General features: G+C 45.8%; 1 protein-coding gene across 1 annotated transcript; it reads right to left on the bottom strand.

Annotated features, from left to right (window-relative positions):
- Positions 1–3,650: 3,650 nt before the first annotated feature.
- Positions 3,651–14,335, bottom strand: JCAD (junctional cadherin 5 associated). The gene is made up of 2 exons (XM_009946646.2): positions 14,037–14,335; positions 3,651–7,398 (listed from the first exon to the last, which is right to left on the bottom strand). The coding sequence occupies exons 1-2, from the start codon at positions 14,333–14,335 to the stop codon at positions 3,651–3,653; spliced, it is 4,047 nt and encodes a 1,348-aa protein (XP_009944948.2).
- Positions 14,336–14,671: the final 336 nt, after the last annotated feature.

The following is a 14,671-nucleotide window of genomic DNA, read 5'->3' as shown; positions in this document are numbered from 1 at the left end:
GATGCTTTGACAGGGAGAGAAAGACATAAGATGCGCCCCCCCCCTCCCCCCCCATTGTACCAAACACTAAGGACGAGTAAATGCACCCTAGCAGTGTGTTTAAGGCTTGCTGAAGAAGTGATGACGCCATCCAGTCATCAGGGTCTTGTCATTCGATTGCAAATCCTTGGTTTCAGATTGACTCAACAAAACACAGAAAAGCACAGCTGCCTGCATCGCTATGGTTAAACGGTCTCGCTTCAGTCTGCAAAACTGCAGCTCACATTTTGAACATCATTCACTAAAGCACCAGACTGGCTTACTGACATTGGTCTTAATTTTCAGCCTATCTCTTGTCAGTTCACAGAACAGATCGCACTTTGTTTTTCTTTTCCTGAAGCTCCAAGGACACTCTTTTGCCAGACTTTTTAATTGGATTTATCCCAACACTGGCCATGAAGTGAGCAGATACAAGCCTTTTCCTTCACCCTTGTGACTCTGGGATAGGATCGCAACAAAAGGGCTTTGCCTTGTGAGATCTGCCTGCCCTGTGCCATCATGCACGTCTGACATACCCTAGGCTCCTTGGGGTGCACAGTCATGGCATGGAGGAACCGGGGCTACCTACAGAGGTGTCTGTAGGCACACAGGGGCCTGGACAAATCCGCACTGCAGCCCGCGCCACCGTGTGCTATTTGCTGCTCTTATGCAACCTGGGAATCTATGCTAACCTTAAACGTCCCTCCCGTAGGCAGTACTCCCACAGCACTCGCATTTAAACAGTTGAGCGTGAAAATAGTTGCACACATGAATATCACACTTTGGAGTAAAACATTCACCCTCGAGACTTTTCTGTTGATATGAGTGAATGACTTCATTCAAACAAGCATAAAAATCTTCAGAGGGAAATTTTTACTCCTGTGTGCAAGTGTCCATCTGCAGCATCCAGACTCATATCAAGGGGGTCTGGCTGGGAAAGAACTTCTGGATTTGGCCCCAGTGGGTGGATTCCTCATGCAGGATCCTTTATCGCTTCTCTTGCCCACTCTCCTCAAATTGCTACGCCAGCCAAGAAAGGAGTCTGTGCCAGCAACACCTATGTTTTCAGAACTGCTTATCACCATTCAGCCTCTTCTCATATTTCCAAACTTCAAGAACAGACACCACATGAATGCAAAAAAATCAAGAGGAAAAATTTTTTGAGGGCTAGTGCACTCCAGGATAACGCTGCATCTTTCTAAGCTTAATGCACTGATGGTGTGGGAAGATGCTTCTAAAGCAGTAACATTTTTTCCATTGCAAATACTTTGCCATCTAAACTGCTAGAACATACAAAAATTCTGAACTGTTCTATGTGAGTTTTACCTAAGAATAAAAATGGATTCACATTTCAGAAGCCTGATTTTCCTAAGGCCAGACACACTAATAGAACCCACAAAATTGAAGGTGCTCACTGTTTCGGGGAGTGGCAGGGGGGAGAAAACCAAGCCACAAGACATGGATCCTCTGCGTGGCTCTGTTTATTCCTGCAAATTTACCCACACCCTCAGCACCTAAACTAAGGACACAAAAGGGCCAGACTGCCAGGCTGCATTACACTTCTGGGGGGACAAACACTGGAGTTCTAGCACTGATACAGAAATGTTTATTCAACATTTGGTTAAGCTCATTTGAAATGCTCTCTGCAGAAACAAAGCCAGATCAGCAACCTCATGGAAGCAGTCTTCAAACAGCAAAGGAGAAAAGACATTCAGTGCATTTGGGAACATTTGGAGACGTTCTTCTAATGGCAGTATTTGCATAGTAAGATCAGCTTCTTGCACTGAGTTTCGGCAGAGCTCTTACTCTGAGAGACGACTGTTCATCTGCCAAGCTGCATTAAACATGTGAAAACCTGTTTCTGCTAAGGCCTCTAGCCTCTGTGACAGGCCCAGTCTGCAATTATAAGACTAACATCACCTTACCTCACTTCAAATAGAATGGCCTTTAGCAAAATTTACTCTGTGAAAGCAACAAATACAATGGTTTTCCAGGATTCTCATTTTGGCTTTCAATGGTACCAGTGAGCTAGTTGGAAGTTGGAGTGAGAGTTAACAGAGGAAGACACAACATCAGGCCTTTCTACAAACATCAATCTTCAGTTCTGCCCCATTAAAGTAAGGTGAAGGTCTTGTGGCCATCAATAAATCAGTCTGTTTGGATGGGAAGAAGCCAGCGGAGGAGAGGCCTTCCCACGCTGTGGGAACCTGCGTGTTCTGCGTGTTACCCTGCGGTTCTGGATGTGCGCAGCAGGAAGGGACATCCACACCATCCAGATGCGGGGAGGGCTGTTACGTCTGCGAGGGAACTGCTGCAATGGGAACATGCTGCAGAATACAAGACTGGCATTGTCAGCAAGTGGGATAAATTTAGACCTAATTTACTGCAGTATAACTCTCCAATAAAACACACACAATCTGTTTTGATACATCCCTGAAGTCATGTCACCACAACAGTTATTTTCTTCAATCCAGCAGAAACCCCAAGGGAGGAGAGCGTATGAAATACATGTGGGGTGTACTAGACATGATGGGTGCAAGAAAGCCTGTTCTCTGGTCTAGAGAAACACAGTTCAGAGCAGAAAGAGACACAGAGCTGTGGGATACAGAAAAAAACATGAAGTGAAAGGCTGCAAGACTGCAGGGGTCAATACTTAGAATTCATACAAATATTTCTTTTCAAATGGAAATACATAAATCCACTTTAAAGTATGCTCCATTTAATTTCAGTCCCTCTGTACTGGAAAACTGTGAATAGATTTATATCAATGAGGTTTAATGAATAACCTGTGCAGATTTCAAGGTAGAGTGTCAGCTATTACAGAGAGGATGGAAAAAGGAAGGAGGAGATTAACATTAATTTAACAACTTTCACACCATACATTTGCTCACTCCAATTAATTTAATGGACTAGACAGGTGGCCTGGGAGATTTATCCCTTTACACTGATCTATGGCAACAACTGATTTTCAGTTGTTCAACTCAACACAATGAAACAGTATGAAAACTGTTTCGGAGAGGGAACAGCTCATGTTACTTTGGGGATGCATATGGACTACACAAGTTTATATACTTTTGAGAGATGAGGAACACCAAAAAAAAAAAAAAAAAAAGGTGTTCACTGAAAAAGTGAACTTTCCGTTTAACCGAGGGATAACAGTTATTCTCAACAGCTGATCTGGAAAATATTAATGAGAGAGAGAGAGAATTTTCCAGGTCCCTTAATGCAACCATTTCCCAGAGGCTTCACAGGAGAACATCAGACTTTTATTTTTAGTTTCTTATGAACTCTGATATAGTATGTGTCTACTTAAGTATTAGAGAGGGAAAAAATGGGTATTCAAGGAGAGGCTATGATTAAATCACCACGTGTTCCCAAACACTGGCACTAGAGTGACTGTCTTTGAACTCTGCTGTTTGAAGCTGGCTGTTCCCTAAAACAATTAGACAGAGATCAACAGAGATAAGACCTCAGGGAGTGCTCCAGTCTCTGTGAATGAGTTTCAGTATCAGAAATGAGTTTTACAGTAACTTTTCCTAAAATGGGATCAGAGAACACTCATGTTACCTCTTCTACAAGGAGAGAAAAGGGGGTGGAAACCAGATGGGGGTAGTACCACCCACAGCCTGTTACTATTTGAACAGCATTATGTGGGCATAAGCAAAGCAATCATGCCCATTACGTAAGGGAACAGTACCCATTTGGATCTCCCATAATAGGGTCTTACCTAAAGAAAAATCTCTGTCGATCTTCTTCTTGTCCATTCCACCTAAATATCCGTTTTCACTGAGAGAGATAACACGCTTGGAAACAGCCCCTGAGCTTGCCAGTTTGCTTCCTCTCTCCTCTTGTACCCTTGACAGCTTCTCCTCATCCACCTCCTCTCCCGAGTCTGCGCTCTTAATGCTCAGACGTCTCATCCGGGACACAGAGTCAACTTCTTTCATTCGCACTAAGCGATCCATGGCAGTCCGGCTAGGTGGCGAAGTAAGCTTGCCTTGGAGTGTCTCTATCACTTTTGAGGTGCTTCTCACTCTCTTTTCTGAATGCTGATACACAGCTGACTTGCAAACCAAGTTTTGGTCCTCACCTTGGCTGGCACTTGCAGGTTGCTGAAGAACTTGCTCAGTTACCAGCGTTTTAGCGCTGTCTTCCGGGTGAGTGGTCTGACATTCATCAGGGTGTAAAGATCGGCCTCCTGCTCTGACAAAGAGAGCACTTTCTGTCCACCCACACTTTCGTCTGCCTTCATAAGAACTCTCCTTTCTAACTTCTTTGTCACTTACTGTGCTTCCCACTGATGACTCGAAGTCCTGGGCACCATTTGCAGGGCTAGTGCCTGGGTGGGGCCCAGTGTGGTCATTAGGAAGAAGAGACTCCACTGCTATATCTATACCTAAAATTCTTGCAGCTCTTGCCTGCAATGACTCATTCACAGGGATTTCCACTGCATTTGCATTTGAAGAGTGATCAGAATTGTTAGCACCAGGTCCTGGGGCTACATCAAGTCCCACTGACCTCAAATCTGGCTCAGAGCGCCCTTGGTTCTTCTTCGTTAGTGACAAGCGTACTACTGAGCCTCTCTCTAATACCATATCATTTGTGGGAGTTGTGCCTTTGCTTAGTTTAACAAAGTCTAGGTAATTTTGGTCTTCGCTCATCTCCTGCAAGACAGGGTTATTGAAGGGATTACTGTGACATGAACTGCTTGGGCTACTGGACAAAACTCTCTGGAGAGGGCCCACGTGAACTGGCTGCTTGCTTGTCCTGCTCTTGGCTTCCCCCATCCTCATTTCTGTTATCAGACTTCCATCTGCTGGCCTGACTCCTTCACTGCTCCCTCCTGGCTGCGAGAAACCTTCAGAGCCAATGCAGCCCAGCTTGCCACCATGCTCTGTCCCCAGGCTCCAACTTTCAGACTTACTTTTAACTCTTCCTGACTTGAATACAGGCACCTCTGTCACAACCGTTTCCAATTTCCCACCATGTTTTGGCTCCTGGTTTGACTTCTCATTTCTGGATGCCCTTCTTTGCATAACAGCACCTGCCTGCAGAGAAGCTGCAGCACTTTCCAAATCTTCTTCACTGCTCGTGCTCTCCTCCTGCTCTTGCAGCTCCTTGTTAAAACTTTCTAGCTCACTTATTGCATCCCAGGGACGGCGACTTACAGGCTTCAACAAGAACTGCCCAAACAGCTCTTTACTGTTGCAGGGAGCACCTGCTTCTCCCTTAACTACATCTCCCCTGGAAAGAAGGCCAGTTTCCCTTTCCTGAGCAGCCATGGGCTGGCTCTGGTGGGCTTTTGGGGAGGAGGCCTGAAGGACTGAGGTAGCAGTCCTGGAAAACGCACTGTTGCTAGACTGGCTGAGGTACATTTGACCCTTCATACCATAAGCGCTCTGTCTGGAGCTTCTCTCATCAGAAGGTAACTCTGTCTGTTTTGACCCTATCGTGGATGCTGTACATCCTAGTTGCTTTGGAGACAGCTGTTTGTTACTATTGGGCTGCCCAGGCTTTGTACCATGGAAAAATTGTGGGCTTTTAGGTTCTTCAGCAAAACTGGTCTGTGTCTGCTGGTCTTTGTACTGATCACCTGGCCAGGAGCCAGAGTATTTGAGCTCTCTGTGTTTTGTCGGCTGAATAAATCTGAGGTCATTCATTTGTTTGAACTCTTCTGGTCTCCACAGCTCTTGTTTTTGTAACTCATTTTTATTGGTCATGCTTCCTGTAAGTGCTTGTAACTCCAAGTCCGTTGAAGACATACTTAAGAGACTTTGTTCTTGCAAAGCCCCATTGTTATCAAACCCATTCTTATCAGGGCTCTGGGTTATGTTGTTGTTCCTATCTGTATCTGGCAGATTGGATTCTGATTTAACTGGGATAGAGACCAAACAAAATATAGTTTCATTCATTTTTTTCTTTGAACTCTTTTTGCTCTGCATCCCAGTTCCAGGTTCAAACTTTTTCACTTTTGTAACAGTCTCACAGGTGCTGTCCATATGTGAATTTCTTGCAGAAAGTTTGCCTTTTGTGTACTCCGCGCTGGCTTCGTTACGGGGGCTGTGATTAGTTGTGCTACAACTGTCTCTTTGGTCTGGCAAGGCACAATTTTCCTGATCTCGGATGGATGGTGCCAACCATCTGTTGCTATGGGTGGAGCAGTCAGAAGTTCTTTCTCCCTTTGCGGAATTGGACAAGTTTGATGCATCCGAAAAGGCACTGTTGTACTGTACTTCAAGATCTCTCTCTTGCAAAGCACCAGAACTGGGACTACGTGCATTTTCAGTGTATTTAGCATTGCCCTGCAGACATTCTGGTGGCACAATTTTAATATGTCGTATCCGAGGATCATCAAAGGGAATATACTGAACAGAACGCAGGTAGTCAGCAGGACGCCTTGCATGGCTTTGCTTCCCGTGAGGAAGATGATTGTCTTTGCAAGGGTCACCCCCCGCTTCAAAAGTATTCATGGCTGGTTGTTGGCAGGGGACAACCCGCTCTGCAGGACCCTGCTGATCACTGCTGGCATACGTGTTGGTGTTAGGCACTTCATTGAGGGGATTTGGGGTCACATTTTGGTGAGGTGGGGATTTGTAAGAAGGAGGAGGTACGTAGACTGGGGGCTCCAAACCAGAGTCTTGAATGCAAGCATCTTGCCTTGGCTCATTAACTTTGGCTAAGTAGGAGATGGGTTCGTCTTTCTGGTAGTGGTCCTGGAATCCTGCAGTTTCTGCAGGTGCCCTGGTCTGCCGCTGCAGTTCGTAGGACGGAGGCTTAAGGGGTCTCCCATACTTGGGTTTCACCAGAGGAAGGAAATGGCTTCCCGTTTCGTGGTGCTTGCCTGGTTCTGCACTCAGTCTGCTTGGGGGATAGGAGGGGGTTTTAGTTACGCTGAGTGAGTTGTTGCTGTTGGTCAGGGAGGGCATTTCAACACACCTCATGCTCTCGGGCGAAAGGACCCTCGGCAATGACTGCGATTTCCCCTTGTTATGGCTGCTCAGTACGTTGTCTCCCAGGGTCAGTGAATACAGCTCTTGAAGCAGCTTCTCCCTGTCACCCTCGGACATTTGCCTCCCTACCTTTTTTGGCTGGTTCCAGCTTTCCATTCCCAGGCTTTGCCATTTGCAGTCGCTGGGCACTTCACAGCTTTCCTGCAAGCCGCTTCTTCTGACATACCCTGTGCCTGTCCCCACCTTCAGGTGACTTTCCTTGGGGTGCCGGGGTGTCCCCGGGGCTGCAGCCAGGCCTTTCATTTCCACACTGGCTTTCTGGGAATAGCCCAGTAGAACACTGAAGTCCTGTCCTCGTCTTCTCCAGTAGGCGAGATCTTTATCAGTCTTGGGCTGGGAAGACCATGCTAATTGAGGCTTGTCATAAACCCTGAAAAAGAAACGCAGTGTCACAGGCAGTTTGCACTGATACCCTTTCTTTCTCTTATGGGTAAGGCTGTTAGGAGGTCAAATATTGAGTTATGCCAATAGGGTTTGTGTAATCTGTTCACAACCACATGACTTTATGATTTTAATGAGAGGATTTAGAAGTCAGTCATTAACATGAGTAAAGGAAGGGACCGATGCTCTGCTGGCATGTTGTTAGCTATGCAAAGCTGTTAGAAAGAGAAACAAATGCACACAGTTACATGCTGTGCAAACATGCACAGCCCTCCTCGATGGACACCAGAAAACCAGAAATGATTGTGTTGAACTTATTTCTTTACTCTGCTATATCAAAATCTGTAGGTGTCAAGGGGACTACTGTGGTACGCAAGTTTAATAGGAACCTAAAAAGCAGAGGTAGGCAGAACAGGTAGAGGGCTATTCCATAAGATACATTCTGTAAGAAACATGATTTGCATCCTAGTATAAGAGCTTAAATTAAACATGCCGTTTCCAGCATTGGTTCTTGTTCATCTTTCTAAGGGAAGAAATTTCGTCAAAGTGCTTTGGATGAAATGATACATGCCACAACAATGGTGATGTATCAGCATAGTTCTGATTAAGATGGAATTAATATCTATAATCAAAAACACCTCAAAAGAAGTATAAAATTCTTAAATAAAAGAGGGATTAACTCCAGCAATCTATTACTGAAGTATGAAAGACATTTGACATTTTATTGTGGATTAGAAATTCAGAACACAGATTTACATGAAGAGAATAGGTTCTTTGTGTGTTCTGAACAGAATGTAAACTGCTTTATGTATTACTGCTGAACAAAATTGGTACCCTTCTATATAAATAATTAATCTTCTACTTGAACCGTGTTCTGCTATTCTTGTACCTAAGGTGTCCAACAACATAACTGCCTTTACACTATGTGGCTGCCACCAGCATAAGACTGGAAAGAAAAATCAAAATTGACAGAAATAGGACAAGTATGTAGATAGAACCCAAGAATTTCTGTCTCTTCCTTCCACCCCAAGGTATATAAACAGTGTCATCTGGCTCTTTTTTACTAAAAACAGTGATCTATTTAAATAGTAGTTGGTGAAAACATAATACAATTCAAAATTCAGAATGAAAATTAAGCAATCCAGATCCACAGCAATTTTCTTTTACATATATTAACTTCATCCTATGACTATAAAAGTTTAAAAACCAGACTGGGATAAGTAGCATCTTGTTCATATTAATTTGGCTGGATTAAGACCTAACATCTGACCAAAACATTCAGCCTCTGAAGCACAAAGTACAGTTTGATTGCTGAACCCCAGGAAGTAACAGACATCTTCATTAATCAGTGAGATATAACAGGACACCTCCTATATTGGAAAGCTGATTGCAGTAACAACAAACGTTTCCATGTCTCTCTGCCTGTGGAAACATGCAGCTGAACAAATGCTGCCGGCTTCTGAGACTATCAAATCTACCTTTCCATCTCATCCCCATGCTGCTATGGCACCATTTGTATCTGTGTTTGCAAAACGAAGTGGGAAACAGGGTCTAGTAACAGTGAGGAGGAAACGGACAGGTTGCTCTTTCTGTTTGATTTTAATCCATCACTGTAAAAGGGTCTACAGAAATCGCAGGAAGCACAGAGTCATAGATTCCAAGATCAGAAGAGACCGTTACAATTATTTAGTTTGACATCTTGCTCAATGCAGGCCATCAGACTTCCCCGAAATGTTTCCTGCTTCAGTGGTAGCATGTCTTCTAGAAAAGCATCTAAAAATCTTGATCTTTAAATTTCCAGAGGTGGTGTTGTCACCATTAAAAAAAAAAAAACCCACACTAAACCCAGATTCTTATCAACCCAAATTTAAAAACATTGAGGGAAGGAGGCATAGTAGACAATAATATTGAGACTTGCAAAAGTTACAACCAGCAGCACGGGAACGGAATGGGCTGGCTGTTTAAAGGATTTAATAGGAAATCAGGAATAGGGAAGGGAGCATTACTAGACTCTTTCCTACATTGTAAACCAAACTAACCAAAACAGAAGAGTTTTGGTTACTTTGCTTTTTTTTAAAACCAAACAAAACCCAAGCTCAGCCATTCATGAAAGTAAATTAGCCCTAAGTTAGGACAGCTTCAGTTACAGAAAGGATGTTCCTCCATTTATTAAAAGCTGTTTAAAAGATTAAATTTATTTTTTAAAAGATTAATAACTAGGGCCCAGTAATGAATTTCAGAACATGATACAAACCACCATGTAACTTGTACCATGTTATCATTGAAACACGAGTGTAGAAAAGACATTTAAAAGGAGGTATTCAGAGCATTTTAAACCTGGTCTTTTCTATGATCTGTTCACAAGATGGACAGTGTCAGTCTCTCCAGATCCCGGCTCAGACAGCCTGTACTATGGGCCCCATAAACCTCTGGAGAGGATGGCACTGCACTGTGCAGTGGGAAGGGGATGCTCCATAGTATCCCCAAGGACCCTCCAGCTTAGCTCCAGCCTGAAAACCCCTCTGCTCCCAAGGACGGAGGGCAGCTCCCGCACACCTGCTTGCAGCAGGCACAGCAGGCAGGCAGCAGGCAGCAGGCAGTGGGGCGGCACAGCGCAACCACGCTGCTTGTGGCCACAACTGCAGCAGAGAGTGCCTCCTTCCAGGACACATGACACTTTTGGGTCTTGCAGTCAATGAAGTGGTGGGAAGGGGGAGCATCCAAGAGCCACCCCAAGTTCAAAATGCTTCACTATAACCTCAGCAATGGTACATCTCTGGATGGCAAATGCCAGCCATGCTGCAGGCTTTGTGTCCATGACGTATTATCAATGAAGAGACCATGCAGTCCCTCTTAGCAGCAGCTGGTCTCTGACTGTGCCACTACACAATTCTGTCTCACTCCACGATGCATTGGTACTGACGCACAAAGAAATGCGCACCTAGACACAGCAGCTTGCAAGTACTTCACAGCTGGGAGGGCTGCCAAGGATGGAGTGGTCCCATGGGACCAACAGGAACGATTTAAGTGCCAGGGACAGAGTGGTCCCATGGGATCAAGGAGGTAGATTTTAACATTATGAACTCTTCTCTTACAGGCCTGTTTCTAATGAATATCACATTTGCTGTTATAAAGTGCTTTGAATTGATTTTATATAAAATCAATCTAATGAAAACTGTTTTAAAAACCCAAACTATTGCGAGATTTCAATGAATTTTAGGCCTTCACAAGAAACGAGGCCATCAGTCCACCCTGCACTGGATGCATGACCGCATTTCACCGAGCTGCTGCTCTCAGAGCAATAGGTTGAAGCTGCCCCGTTCCCCTAGGGTGACGCTGGACCAGCAGGACCTTGCATGACGCACATAATGGGACCAGAAGTGGAGCATGGCACAGGCTTCGAAGTCAAAACCCTGCAGAATGAAGCCACTGCAGGGCTATCTAGGGAGTTTCTGTCCCTGTTTCTGGCCACCAGTGCACAAGTGGTAGGCATTAGGCACCCAGTAGCTTAGGGTGGGTGAGCCACAGGCACCAGGACAGACTTTGTGCCCAACAAGGAGGCACTATTAAAAAATTTGCAGGATTTGGCAACAAGGGAGAAAAATTTTCAGAGGACTGTTCTGGACACTGGCATCTTCTGTTCTATTTTGGGATCCTATCCTCACACATGCTTTTCTGAGCCCAAACATTGGGAAACACCAGTACACTTTTCTAATTTTTCCAGCAGCTGATCTCATTAATGATGTTATTTATTTATGTCTAAATTTGCTAGCTACCAACATAGTTCATCCCACACAAACAGCTAAGCAAAGTGCCTCTTCTCTCCACTCAGAAGAGAACCAGGAGGGAGTTCTTCTGTGAACCCTCTCGTCTCTACACATAGGGTCAGCTTTCCCATTTTCTTTGCCTTGTCTCCTCTTCCAAACCTTTACTGTGTGGCCTCCTAATGCTCAGTTAAGCAAGGACAGCCAGGATAGCCCTCCTACGACCCACTCCCCCACGCTTTGCTTGAAGAACAACAGGATGGAACAAAGCATCACTTCCCCGCTCCGCCGGGGCGTCACTCCCCCCTTGCAAGCAGCAGCAGCAGGTGGTATGATGTGCCCACATGCAGTTGCTATGAAGCCTCTCTCCTCCTCAGCAAGGTTTGATCAGAAGAACAACCCTAATGAGTGGAGACAACAGCACCATCCCCCACCTTCATGAGTCCTGCAAACCTGTCTGCAAAGGCAGCAATGAGGCGAGCAGCATCACTCCCTTCCATGGTGTTTGGAAGGTGATTAGCTCTTCTGCATCAGTGGTCTTAGCAAAAATGTTGTGTAGATAATTACCTGGCTAAGGAGCCTAAGTTATACTCTGAATTGCCATGGAGCTGGTCAATGTCTGTGAAGATAGTTGGGACACACACTGTCTTTTCTGGCCCTCTCCTGCTGCTGAGCTGCCCTGGAAAGGCCATGTCAAGAGATGGCTGCAGGAAGCCTGCAATGCCCAAAGAGCAGCATCTTCATGCTGGACCTTGCTGGGTGGTTGTCCCCTCTTTGAGCCCAAATGTCTCTTCTTGTGTGTGTTCTTTCCCAGCCTGGCAACCAGGAACCTATTCCCACAGCAGTCCAGAAACCAGACAGTGGAGTTCAATATGGCCTACCACAGTTTTAAAACAGCTCACACTTGGAGGGCAGCCCGGTGCCTCGGATGCTTCCCCAGGGCAGGGGAGTGGCTCTGGAGCAGGACTGTCACCCTGGAGATCAGCAGCCAAAACATGGGTGCTGCAGCACTGAGGCTGCAGACAGCTCTCCCGGATCTGGCCCAGAAAGGTCGCTCCTCCCTGTACCAGCAGGTGCCCCGCTCTGCACCAGAAGCACTCTGCACACCCATGGATGGCAAGAAAGGGACGGCTGATACAAAGGTTTTCCCTTGTTCATAGCTGCTAGTGCCTTGTAAGAGTTCCAAATAGGCTCTCTGGGAATCAGAATTTCCTGTAACAATAATAGTGAGAAAAGAATTCTATTTCTATGAAAGTGTAGCAAAGCCATTTCCAGGGCTGCATTCCCTATTTTATGTGGAAAAGCCACTTCTTAAAACCAGGATATAATATTTAACTATGCTGTAGACTGACAGGTTCCACCCCTTGCATTTAGAAAGAGACATTTAAACTGGCAGAGAGCATTATTTTATATTTAGCCAACGTCAGCAGTTACAGATACCTCTGCCACGTCCGAGATGTGGGGCAGACATGCAAGCCCTTGCAGATGCACCTGGAGAAGAGGGAGACAGGGAGGCAGCAGTCCTCCCACACCAACACGCACCCACACAGGCTCTGCCTTACAGGGCGTGGGAGCTGTACTGTGCTGCAGTATCTTCCAGCCTTGCACAGCCATATCTTCTTCACACCAGTTTTTCTGCACACTAGAAACTCAGCTCCAAAGCCAAGCACCACCTTCCTTGGCACCCCTGAGCACTCTCTTCCCCTGCTTTAAAAACTTTTTCCCTCCCATTCTTTCCACACTTCATTGCTGTCCAGTTTACTTCACACAAAACACACCATGAAGGATCCTCCATATTACCTTTAAACCTGTGTCCTCTCCTTCCTTCTCCAGAAGGGATGGTTCCACCGGGGGACCTTCACCGCGGCTGGAACTTGCTGCCCTAGGACTGCTTTACGGGACTCACATCTCTTCCTGCCCATTATCCTAGCTGGCAGCCAGGAGCCATTCCTGCTCCAGGCAAACAGGCTTGCAAGGGGAAGAGATACGAAGGGGAAGAGCAGACGAGCCCAGCAGCCAGGGGACACATGCCTTTGCCACGTGTTACTGAAGGTCTTCGTAAGAGGACAAGCTCCCAAGGCGGCAGCGTTTTGCCATGCTTTCAGTTTCAAGCCCACTCGTCAGGAGGAAGGGGCTTTTCCTTATAAACCATCGTCACACTTGGGCTGGCTTCCAGTCCTGCTCTAGCCCCTTTCCTTTGTTAATCAGCAGCACTCAAATAGCCGCAGAACAATGGCCGAGCAGCGGTGTGTACACACAGCTCTTCCTGCCCAGCCTGCCCCAGCCCCAGCACGCACGTACTCTGTATTAAGCAAGCCATGGTTGTAGAAGCACGTTTTATGAAGTGACGACAAGAGCTTCCACTGGCTTGGAGCTGTTTTAAAAAGAAACGCACAGGCACCTTCTCATGTTTACTCCACAAGAGCAGCCTCAAAAAACCAAGAAAGTCCTCAGTGTATGTAGGAACACCCACCAAGAGCTGCACATGGCTGAATCTACAGCAAAACCCAGAAGAAGCTGGGTTCAGTTTTTTAAAACTGAAGAAAAGGAAGAGCTTTTGACCCTTTTTTTAACTGTACCTGGACTGAGCTTTTCTAAGCCCAGCAGAAAGGCCTTTCTGATAATGATCACATTAGTAAATGAAACTTTCCTACACTCAGCCACTTCCTATCACCCCAGTATTCTCAAAGGTGAGTGGATGTGCTACTGCTTTGTGTGGACTTGCAGTGCATGGAAATAGTCACTAGTATGGGAGCAGGAAAGGATCACAGGAAGATGATATCAAGGGTTAGGGTCATGCTTAGTTATTTGTCAGGACCAAAAGAAAGAGAAAGCAAAGCCATGGCATGATGCTGAAACTTACCCCCCTTCTGAAGTATGAAAAGTGGACAAACCCTGATGGTCATGGTGGTAACCAGGACCTGCTTGCCTCCCTTGGCTCCCATGGCTGCTTTCAGTGCTGCTTGAGTTGGTTTTCACCAGAGGTTTCTTGCTGTAAGCGCCAGCTCTTGATTCTGCCTCAAACCCGTTCAGCGTTCTCTGAGCAGATCTGTGCCCTGTAGTTTCATGCCGGTATCCATCATACCTGTTCTCATATGAAATAGGGGGATTTTTTGATAATTTATATCCATGAGAAATCAGGAGGTCCTCGACACTGAACATGTTGTGCTGGTTTCACTCACAGCTGTGCCATCAGAAAGCTCTTTCCAGCAGGACCCATCACTGGAAAACAAAACCAAAAACAACCAGAAGGCTGCTTTAAACAAGGAAAGATATCTTTGATCAGCTGGTAGGCTGCTGAAGCTAAAAGTCTCATCCCCTGGCCTGAGTCTTCCACCCTTATAATAAAATAGATGAAGCAAAGCGCATGCAGATGCTGATGAATCATGTGCTGACCTTCCCTAGGCAGTACACCTCCATGCACTCCGCCAAGCAGCAGATGCCACGCTGCTGCTGACTCAGTCCATTTCACTGAAGAATTCACTGGTGATTGCAGCT

The sequence above is a fragment of the Leptosomus discolor genome, chromosome 6 (genome assembly GCF_034619465.1).
Source record: "Leptosomus discolor isolate bLepDis1 chromosome 6, bLepDis1.hap2, whole genome shotgun sequence".
In the NCBI taxonomy this organism is placed as follows: Eukaryota; Metazoa; Chordata; class Aves; order Leptosomiformes; family Leptosomidae; genus Leptosomus; species Leptosomus discolor.
This window is presented reverse-complemented; position numbering and strand designations above follow the sequence as displayed.